Raw genomic sequence first — 11,427 nt, 5'->3', positions numbered from 1 at the left:
AGGGCCTTACCTGGTTTTCCTGGCCTTTCAAGCCTTGCTGAGAGTGATGCACAGCCGACTCCTCTCCCTTGCTGGCCGAGAGTTTCCGTTTGATTCTGAACTGGACTTTGTATGGTTCTGAGTACTGCAGGATCTTAAGAGCATCTTCATATTTCATGTGGTCAAAGAATATGGTTGCACTGAGAAGCTGGTCCCCTAAAGGAAGAAGAAACCAGGTTCAGGGCTCCAGTCCCCACCAGAATACAAGTGGCCTGGGGGCTGTACTGCATTGGCAAAGAGAAGGCCTACAGCCTATGTCCAGCTCCTCAGTGGCACCTCAAACAACTCACAGAAAATGAGGGCACAGTGGGCAGTCCCAGCCTGGAGTGGTTGAGCAAAGTCCATGGGGTCATCTGAAGCCTTAGGTGAGGCCTAGGCCCTCCAGGTTTCTCCATTGCCCCTATCCTGGTGTTGACGATGGACCCTGCCACCCTCCCCCGGTGATGGGATGGTTGTGGTACCTTCTCTCAGGCTGAATAGTTTTGCAGCAGAGGAGTCCTTCAGCACTTGCTTGACAAAAAGCCCCTGGTCCCCTCCACCTGTGACACTGTAGCCACTGGCTCCTGACTCTGCCTCAGTCTTCAGGGTCACTTCTGTGGCCTCCTGCATACCCTGGGGCAGAAGAACATGAAGGGTATGGCGAATGTTTGCCTGCCTCATTTGGGCTTTACTGTAGTGGTCAGTGTGTCCCAAGGATGGTGATCTGTGCTGCCTGGGTAGAGGTTGGGGCACCATCCAAGTAGACCAGACTGCTGTATCTGGGGTCTGGGGAAAACCCAGCTGCAGGCAGCCTCAGATGGAATCATCTCACCTTGTCCCCACAGGGGGCAGAATGTCCAGGCAGATGAGTCACCAGGGGAGAGGCTCTTGTCAGCCTCCCCCCTGAAGAGCACTCACTGGTTCATTACAAATGTGTGAAGCACCCATGCCACATAAAGTCCCCGTGCTGGGTCCCAGGACGGGGCTCGAACACTGGGGAAATCTGCAGCCCACCTGATGCTGCAGATGATGGTCACCCCCGGCGTCCACCAAACTCTCCAGGAAAGCACAGAGGCAAAGTACCCCTTGATGGGCACCCACTGAACCCCTCCATCTCCCTTGGCCAAGGCCCTGCCTCACCACAGCCTGGGTACCATTTTCCACCGTGTTGTCCACTGCACATTGAGGCATGGGTGTGCATATGCTAGTCAGAAGTCAGACTCTTTCACTAGAAGGTAGATACTAGCCTCTCGATCTGTCCCGCCCAGGCATGAGAGTATGCCCCTCCCTCCATCTCCTGTGGCTGAAGCCTTGAGGAAGGGATATCCCAACTGTTGCTGCTATGGCACTTACCTCTGAATGACTCATGCTAGAGAAGCCTGTGGATTCCCCTGAATCCCTTTTCCACCAGGATCTCCTTCTGCCAGAGGAGCTGCGCCTGCCCTGGCTGTTTTCCTGTAGTCAAGGGGTTGGGAGTTATCACTCACTCTGCTAAGGAGACAGGGGTGCCCAGGATGCCAGAGTACAGGAACTCTGGGCATGCGGATTGTCCAGGAACAGGGGAGCTGAGTACCCAGGGACCTCACTGGGAAAAGCAACTCTCAGCCTCCTATTTCCTCACTGAGTCCAGGCATGCCCCAACCCTGAAGCAGCAGGGGCTGTGGAGGGTGGGGGTGCTTTAGAATGGGGAAGACTTTCAAAGTGTCAAAGTGTAGAATTCTGGTTAGCTCGGACACGCCTCCTCTCCTCACTGCATGGCTCCTCTCACAAGGAAGTCCACAGTCTCCTCTCCAAGATGGTGTGAGTGTACGGGTACATGCTTGTGCCATGAAGGATTATGCCCCTGCCACATCACACACACACACACACACACACACACACACACACACACACACACACGTGGCAAGTGTCCCCACCCCCACAGCTAAAAGATGGGGCACTGAAGGAGAGGCCTTTGAAGACAAAATGCGTGCAGCAGGAAGGGCAATGAATTGAGACTCCAGTGAACAGGGCATAATGATGCCCAGGGGCCACACCTGAGCCTGCCTCCTGCCAGCTGTTCTGCCCAGCAGGCTTACCTGGGCTCCCAAGCCAGCGCCTTCAGGTGTGTATTCATAAACAGGTGAGGACCCCTGCGGCCTTGGCCGAATGATCTCACCCCCAGGACCTTCAGTCACCTGGCAGGAGAGAATAAAGTTACCTCTAACCATCAGCTCTCTCTTCAGCCTGGGGGAGATGGGGTGCGGCTGAAGAGGAAGGGCTTCCTCTTGGGGTGACACTTACTGAGTCATTCTCTCCAGTCTCAGCCCCTGGCTCCTGCTGCTGCAGCTGTCTGCCAGACACTGTGGAAATAGGAGCTGTCAGTGGACATGAAGGCGGGAGGCCGCAGGTGAACACGGGAAAACAGGGTGTGCAAGGGTGAACACTGGCTGATGGAAAACCCAGAGACCCTCCGTGGGAGAGTGGGAGCAACCTCGGGATAGCAGTTAGGTGGGATTTCCGGGCTCAGACATTATTCATATTTGCAAATTTAGTCCAAGAAAGAAATACAAACAATAGCTACCTGGAGCCTGAAATTAACATCCAAAGTTGCTGCAATATGTTCTGCTAAGGGTCCAGCATCCAACCAAAAAATCACAGGCAGTAAAAAGAAATAAGAAGGTGAAGGTCCACACTGAAGAGCAAGGCAAGTGATGGAAGGTGTCACCAAGAGTCCACAGGTGTGCATTTAATACAGACTCCAACCAACCACTAACAGATTACTTAAAACATGAAAGGAAACCATGTGTAGTGTTGAAGACCGATGGCAGGCTCTCATAAAGGAAGAGAACTTATGAGGGATAGAGATGTAGTTAAGTTGGTAGATTGCTTGCCTAGCATGTACACAGCGCAGTTTCAATTTCCAGGACTGCAAAACCCAGCAGGGGAGGTGCACACCTGCAACCCCACACCTGCAACCCCACACCTGCAACCCCACACCTGCATCCGCACACCTGCAACCCCACACCTGCAAACCCACACCTGCAAACCCACACCTACAAACCCACACCTGCAACCCCACACCTGCAAACCCACACCTGCAAACCCGCACCTGCAAACCCACACCTGCAAACCCCACACCTGCAACTCCAGAACTTGGGAGGTGAATGCAGGAGGACTACGAGTTCAAGGTTATCCTCAGACATATATTTTCAAGCCAATCAGGGATATATGTCACCATGTATCACATAAAAATCAATAAATTCAGCCGGACGTTGGTGGTGCGCACCTTTAATCCCAGCACTCAGGAGGCAGAGACAAGTGGATCTCTGTGAGTTCGAGGCCAGCCTGGTCTCCAGAGCAAGTGCCAGGATAGGCTCCAAAGCTACACAGAGAAACCCTGTCTCGAAACCCCCCCCAAAAAAAGAGAAAAAAATCAATAAATTCAACCCTGAGTTTTTAAAACCAAAACTGTGAAAATTCTGGAGTAGAGTGTGGACTAGAGACACTCAACAGTAGATTGGAGGAAACTAAAGGAAGTACTTCAAACTGGATCCTATAACCGGCTTGAGGAACACACGAGGAAAAGCTGAAGGAAGATGAGCAGAGCAGAGTGGAGCCTCAGTATTCTGTGGGAAAAGGAGGGAAAGGTGAAAACCTCGCTGAAGAAGCAATGGAAGGAAGCAGTTGACAGGTCCCAGAGCCTGGACAAATGCCGAGCAAGAGAAGCACAGGTCCTCACGGAACAAACCATGGTCAGATTCTTGAGACAAAGTGACCCAGCACACAGGCACAGAAACACCACTGACAACCAGCTTGTCAGAAATATGGAATAAAAGGCACCCCTGGACCTGGTGAGACAGATGGCTCAGCAAGTAAAGGTGCCTGTCAATCAAAGCCAGGAACTCAAGATGAATGGGGAAAACTTCACATAAGTGCCATGGCATGGGCCCCTGTGCGCTCACACACACACACACACACACACACACACAGAGAGAGAGAGAGAGAGAGAGAGAGAGAGAGAGAGAGAGAGTGTCTAGGCAACACAACAAGACCATGACTCAAAGAAAATATTAAAGAGAAGTAAGGTATGGTGGGGTTGGTTTTTTAATCCCAGCATTCCTGAGGTAGATGCAGGCAGATCTCTTCGAGTTCAAGGGCAGCCTGGTCTACAGAGTGAGTTCTGAACTACCCTGAGCTACACTCTGAGATCCTATCTCAAAAATAAAAGTAAATAAAGAACTAGCCTGGCAGTGGTGGTGCTCGCCTTTAATCCCAGTATTCGGGAGGCAGAGGCAAGCGGATCTTTGTGAGTTTGAGGTCAGACTGGTCTACAAAGTGCTACACAGGGAAACCCTATCTCAAAAAACAAGAAAATCACTGTGAAAATAAAAAAATTCAACAATATTTGCAAAGATTGAAATAAAAAGAGCTGTCAGTCAAGAACTCCATAACCCATGGTCCTACAACAACCATTACACTTGTACACAATGAGAGGATGAAGGAAAAGGAAGGAAGGAAGGAAGGAAGGAAGGAAGGAAGGAAGGAAGGAAGGCTCAGTTGGTACGTGAAGTCCCGAATGAATGCCTCAGACTCATGGGAACTGGCAAGGCCTCTTCTAGTCCGTGTGCAAATGTTGACAGAGGGTTCAGCGAGCCTGCCTGCACATCTCTCCCTAGATGACCGCAGCTGAGAGACCACTTCCCAGCAGACTAGCTAAGTCCTCCTCCTCGCGCTGTACAGAATAAATGCACCTAGGTTCCAGGCTGTGCTTGGTCAATGCGGTTCCATCAGGGAGCATGGCCTACCCAGCCCTAACTTTTCTGTATGTGCGTCTGTGTGTCTGTCCTCTCTTCACTCCCTTGTTGCCCTGGTCAGGTTTCCAGAACCAACCCGTGCTGGACAAGCTTCCATAGAGCTCATCTTTTTAAAGAAGTGGGTGTGGTGGCTTGCCCTCCTAACACTAACACTGGGGAGGTAGAGGTGAGTGGTTTCCTGGGGCTCACTGGCCTGCCAGCCTCGCCTACTTGGAGAACTCCAGGCCCATGAGAAACCCTGCCTCAAAAACTAGTGTGAGTGAGGCATTGGTGACACACACCTTTAATCTCAGCACTTGGGAGGCAGAGGCAGGCAGATCCCTGTGAGTTTGAGACCAACCTGGTCTACAGAGTAAATTCCAGGACAGCCTCTAAAGCCGCAGAGAAACCCTGTCTCCAAAAAAAAAAAAAAAAAAAGCCTAGTGTGAACAGTATCTAGGGAATAATGTCTGAGGTCCTACACACACACACACACACACACACACACACACACACACACACACACACACACACGCAAACATGCAGGCACATGAACACACACCCACACTTACAAACAGGAGTTCAAAATTTGCATGCTCTACAAAGGACATTGTGAAAGTGGCCAATTAATGAGAGAAAAAGGGGCCAGCCCCCTAACACCATTGCCATCAGGGAGATGCAGATTAAAAACCACAAAAGAAAGTAGATGCCCCAGCACCCATGGGAATGGGTGGCTCTTCTCAGTGAGAGGTGCAGGGGCCACTGGACTGGAAATATTAGTCTTTATCACCGACTAAGCCCACCAAAAACATTGATTTTATGTGAATTACAATTCCAAAGTTGAAGATTTAATAGGAGAAAGCAAAAAAAAAAAAAAAAAAAGTCTTAAACAGGGCACAAAAGCATTAGCCCAAAGCTGGTGATACGGTTCCTTGGGCGGAGCTTGCCACCAATTCTGATAACCTTTCTATCACACCTGGGGCCCATGTGATAGAAAGGGAGAACTGACTCCCGTAAGCTGTTCTCTAGCCTCTCCATGTGCCACAATGTGTTCACACTCACACACACACACACACACACACACACACACACACACATACACTCACACAATAAATAAATAAATAAATAAATAAATAAATAAATGTAATTTTAATTTTTTAAAAAATTAGCCCAAATGATATAAGTGAGAAATCAGGCCTACCTTAAAATTTAGATCTTCAGTTAGGCAAAGACACTGGTGAGAGTGTGAAAACCCAGTCCTCGGCCTGGGCAAAGATGTAAGACATTTATCAAATACAGACATCCTGCCCAGAAAGTACTAATAATTCTTGCAAATCCAAGGACTAAATTACCCAGTTGAAAACCAGGTAAGAAGCCAGGCGGTGGTGGCAGTGCACTCCTTTAATCCCAGCATTCAGGAGGCAGAGGCAGGTGGATCTCTGAGTTCAAGGCCAGCCTGGTCTACAGAGTGAGTTCCAGGACAGCCTCCAAAGCCACAAAGAAACCCTGGAGAGAGAGAGAGAGAGAGAGAGAGAGAGAGAGAGAGAGAGAGAGAGAGAGAGAGACTAAGAAAGAAAGAAAGAAAGAAAGAAAGAAAGAAAGAAAGAAAGAAAGAAAGAAAGAAAGCAAGCCATGCAAGGGCGGTAGAATGTTTCCCTAGCACTTGAGAAGCCCTGAGTTTAATTTCCAGTTGAAAGACGGGAGGAAGGAGGGAGGCAGGAGAGGACAGGGGAGGAACAGGCATGGAGAGCATGCACACAAGAGCTACAACTGGCCTTCTGAATCCACAGCGAGGAGTCTGCCGCTCTGAGTGGCTGAGATAAAAAGGCAGAAGAGGAGAAAGATGTAGGTGGCCGGAACTCCTGTCCCATCCTAGGCATGAGGTGAACTGGGACAATCGGTTTGGAAAATGGTCTGCTGGTATCGACCGAGGCCGTTTCTGTCTACCTGCCAGGCCTGCAGCTTCCCAGCCAGGCACAAGCCAATAGACACCAGCATGCGATCGTGGTACCAGTATGCTCTGCTCGCCTAGCGACACTTGTGCTCATCTCTGCCCTACAAAATTTTGTTTTCATTTTTGGTTTTTTATTTTGTTTTGACATAGGGTTTCACCATGTAGCCCTGGCTGTCCTGGAACTCACAGAGATCCACCTGCCTCTGCCTCCTGAGTGCTGGAATTAAAGGGGCTTCCACCACACCCAGCACTCTACAAAGTTTTTAAAGATATGTCAAGGTGCTTCCTCTGTATTAGTCAGAAGATAGAAAGGCAGTGAGTGGCCTCATCTCATCCACTGCCTGCCTTTGTAAATAAAGTTTTATTGAAACACAGAAGAAAACAAACAAAACTTCCTCCCACATAGAACTCCAGCCTAAAACCCCAATATTCAGAGGCAGAACAGCCCTGATGGGCGTGGACTGTGGCTGGGCCTGGGCCTCCAGGACCACCTCCACAAGGGAAGAGATGCTGAGGATGAAGCCCCACCCCTGCTTCCAGGCCTGAGGAGTTGAGTCCCTGCTACACAGACTTTGTCTATCGATAATGGAGTCCTGTCCACTGACCTTGATGACATTCCCATGGGGACAAGGAGTTCCAGGCCTACCAGGACTCTGGATATAACTACTGTGCTCTGGCCAACCTGGATTTCCCCATGTATACACAGAGGCCACCCTGCCTGTCCTGACACACCTGTCCCCAGAGACACACCCTGGAGCTATGCCTATCAGCACTGGCCACTCTCAGTTCTTCTCGAACCTTTTTTGCTGTTTTTCTTCTCAAAGGGGCCAGGTTGAAGGGAGGTGGGGAGGGTCAAAGAAGGCCTGTCAGGTCCCACCTCTCCTCCCTGCTGCTCTGTGGGCTAAACCATGGACCCCCCAGCTCCAGGGTATCAGGAAAACCACGGTCTTATAAGACTGGCCTTAGGCAAGACAATAGCCAAGAAACCCAATATCCCTGGAGCCCTCATGTGCATGTCCCACAGGCCACCACCCCATAACCTGGGGGTAGAGGGACGTGTGCCAACCACCTGTCTCCATTGCCATGCCCCCAGGCTTTGTCCATGTGCCCCACCACTGCTGGGGTGCCCAGGATTGCTCCGAAAAGCCACATACTGACTTAGGGGATGGAAAAAGAAGGGGACAGAACAAGGGGTGTAGAAAGGGTGTAGCTATAGGAGGGACTCTGGGTCAACTCCCCTTCCTGGAAGCCAGGCAAGGATAGGTGAACCTACATCGTTCTGTTTCCCTACTTGAGGCTGGAGCTGTGGCCTGGGGCCTGGACCCAGTTAGGGCTTGGATGGGGGTCCAGAATAGCAGACTTCCATAGCCAGGCAGAGAACTACCCCTGAGAAATTGTATTCCAAATCTGTTTCAGGGGAGTCTCGTGGGTGTCAAAAGCCTATGAGGAAAAGTGTTGACAGCTAGGATGTGGGAAGCAAGAGGCAGGCCAGCCCTGGCCCTGCTGGCTGGGTTTCAGGCCCTATCTCGGATTAACAAGCTGCAGTATAGCCAATCCTACCCACACAGTGCCACCCCTGCTTCCTTATAAGAGTGGAGAGCAAGGGCCCTGAGAAGAGGCATGAACTCTGCCACAAGGCTGCACTCCAGGGGCTAGCAGGACACTGCCCACCCCCTGCTGCCCAGGAAGGCACAGAGAGGAAAACTGAAGCTCTGCTGGCTGCAGGGTGGAGGGAGAAGAGAGGCTGCCTACCCCTACCAGCTGTGGGGATGAGGGGAGCCTCAGGGCAGAGTGACTCCCAGGCCCGGGGGAACATGGAGGCACCCTAACCGCCTGCCCATATAGTCTCTCAAAGACAGCTCTGCAAGCAACCCAGCCTTGAACACTGCCACCTAAACAATGACACAGACTGTCGCTGACAGTCACCAAAGCCCCGCTTTATAGAGGGAACACACCTGAGCCAAGCCTAGCAGGTCTGGCCACTGTCACCTGGTATTTCCCCAAATCCCCTGCCTCCCCCAGCACCCCAGCACCCCAACACCCCAGCACCCCAACCCCTTCACAGAGTTCCAAACACTGCCGCTAACATGCCACTCCTATAGGCACAAACCTGCACTCAGGCAGGGGCCACAGGACCCTAGGGAAGCCAATTCCCAGCCAGGGCACCATGGGGCTGAACAAGGACACAGAGGGGGCACTCATGGGGGCACCCCCAGTTTGAAGAAGATGGAGTTCTAGGAACTGAACTGTTTTAGGGTAAGGCTGAACAGATGAACGGCAGGTAGGGTGAGGGAGGCAGGGGCTGCATAAAGGGGCCATGCTGCCCCCATGATCCGTGGCCACCTTTCTGTTCAGGATCATCTCAGCAGGGCCATGGAGGCAGGGTGGGGCATTCACTTAAACAAAACTGGAGTTTGCATTCAGACTGCTTTGACTTCCAGGCAGGGCCTAATGTGGTAGCCATGTTTGCATGTTGCCAGGGCAGTGGGAGGGACCCTTAGGAAACTGGCTGAGAGCCTCAAAGCTCTCCAGCTGCCTGTAAGTTTGTGTGTATGGGTGTATCAGTGTGCACCTGTGTCTGATCAGGGCTGCCCCTCTGAGCATCCAGTGACTGACAGCCCGACTCGAAGCACTGGCCGTGGGGGCCCAGGGCAGGCTCACACTGTGGAGGCCACTGCTTTCAGACTGGGACCCTCGTACCCTCATGGGCTCACTCACAGCCAGGTCCACCCCACCTTGCATGTACCCAGGCCTCGCCCCATCCTGGAACTTCACAAAGCAAGAGCCAAGCTGGGCTGACTGTCATGAGACCTTCAGACCTTGTGAAGCAACACCCCAGGCGGTGGCAGGCCTGCCACTCCATCCCCCAACGCTTCTGCGGATGAGTCTGAGGACTAGGGACCAGTGCCAGCTCTGAAGGGTTGAGCCACACAGTCCAGGGCCAGAGCTCTCCCCACATAGGCTAGCTATGCCAGGAGGATGTTCGCACTTTTCTCTCCCAAAACAAGCTTCCTGGAATCACCCGCGTGAGACCTTTCAGCTTGCCTCAATGCATGGCTTTCTCCTATGCAATGCTGGACTTTCCACAGGCTGCCCCCCTCCACTCCCGCAGAGGCAAACTCTCAAGCAGTGAGGTGGTCCTGTTGCCTCTCCACCCCAAGAACTTAGAGCTTGGTATACAATAGGTACAGAAAAAGTGCTAATGCAGTAAATGGCTAAGGAGAGAAAGAGAACCAGCTGGTTGGAACTCCTGGCAGTGCTGAGTGTGGTGGCGTGTGGCCATTAATCCCAGCACTTGAGAGGCAGAGATAAGAAGACACGAGGCTTGAGGTGGGCTCCAGGGCTGCACAGTGAGTCCCAAGCCAACATGGGTTACAGAGAAAGAGCCTGCTTCAAAACCCGAAAGAAAATGGCAATGGGTGGCCCTGCCCAGACTTAGGAAGACGCTGCACCTGTGGTCTATAGGAGCAGCAGCTGGGCCCAGGCTGGTTCCTTTAACTGGAGAAACAGACTTGGAAAAGTATACTAGCCCATCAACCCCCAAAGATTCAGAAGCCAGCAGGGATGGCCACCACACCCTCAGCCATCCAAGAACCGACCAGCCACTCTGATCCTTTGAGTTGAAGGGCAAAAATATGGACACCAGGGACACTGTGGCCCGTCATGGGCAGCCCACTTTCTAGTTCCACCCTCTATAGCCATCCCAGGCCTCAGTACACCAAACCAGGTCAGTGGCTACCATCTGAGAACCCCTCCCTAGGCCACAAGGCCCAACCTTGCAGTTCTGTGTCCTGCTACTAAAATAGCTACTTGGTACCTTTGGCACCAATGACCCTCACAACCTAGGCTCTGTCCAAGCAAAAACCACTAGTCACACCAGTCAGGAACAGGGGCACGGGCAGCTGGGAGTTCTGCAGCAGCTCACAGCCTGGAATGCAAACTGGGAGGTCCTGTTCCAGGGCCTGCTTGATTCCAGACCATCTGGGGTCCAGACAGCTCCTTGCTAGCATTTTCCCACCCCAGCCTGGCTGGCCCTGGCCCTGGCACCCCTATCCTCCAACATAGGCAGGAAGCAGAACAGAAGGAAGATGCCCAGCCCAGCTCTGCCCCTTCGCCCCCCTTGCTGGCTGCCCATCCAGCCCCCTCTGACCTGCTGAGTGGCGAGAGGGACAGGTGTTGCAGGGCTGAGCCCAGAAGGGGAAGGGTTGCAGAAGGGGTGCAGCCACTTCTCGGAGAGAAGACTCGTTCCCAAACTTGTCTAGGAGAAACCCTGGGCTGGCTGCCTCCCACCGGTCCCTCCCTCCACAGCCCCTCCCCTCACTGTCCCTCCTCCCTTGTCTTCAGCCAGGCTCAGTGCCCTGCCAACCCCCCTTCCCCAACACAGGCACACACCCTACCAGAGGGAGTAGGAGGTTCCCCTCACAAGGCCAGGGACCCCACCCCAGCTCCCCACCCCCACCAGCTCAGGCAGCTGACCTGAAGAGGAAACGCCTGCTGTCTGACTCACAACCACTGGCCCAGCCAGTTGCCAACTGTGTGAGCGCCCGCCTGCTGTTGTGGATACACAGACGTGAAGCAGGCTCTCTCATTCCCAAACCTTGGGCCTCAGTTTCCCTGCAGTGGCCGGGGGGGGGGGTCAAAAAAGGGAAAGGGGCTGGATGTGGTGGTTTATGTCAGCAC

At 52.5% G+C, this 11,427-nt stretch overlaps 1 protein-coding gene across 1 annotated transcript in view; it reads right to left on the bottom strand.

The window, feature by feature from the left end:
- Ahnak2 (AHNAK nucleoprotein 2) overlaps positions 1 to 11,427 on the bottom strand; it is a 36,928-nt gene that overhangs the window by 18,863 nt on the left and 6,638 nt on the right. The window contains exons 2-6 of the mRNA XM_027416650.2: positions 2,302 to 2,360; positions 2,097 to 2,195; positions 1,372 to 1,473; positions 501 to 651; positions 11 to 195 (exon numbers count right to left, since the gene is read on the bottom strand). Coding sequence (XP_027272451.2) covers positions 11 to 195; positions 501 to 651; positions 1,372 to 1,473; positions 2,097 to 2,195; positions 2,302 to 2,360 — 596 coding nt within the window. The remainder of the gene's footprint in view (positions 1 to 10; positions 196 to 500; positions 652 to 1,371; positions 1,474 to 2,096; positions 2,196 to 2,301; positions 2,361 to 11,427) is intronic.

This window comes from Cricetulus griseus, chromosome 5, assembly GCF_003668045.3.
Source record: "Cricetulus griseus strain 17A/GY chromosome 5, alternate assembly CriGri-PICRH-1.0, whole genome shotgun sequence".
NCBI classification, from domain to species: Eukaryota; Metazoa; Chordata; class Mammalia; order Rodentia; family Cricetidae; genus Cricetulus; species Cricetulus griseus.
The sequence above is the reverse complement of the archived record's forward strand: the minus strand, read 5'-3'. Positions and strand labels throughout refer to the sequence as shown.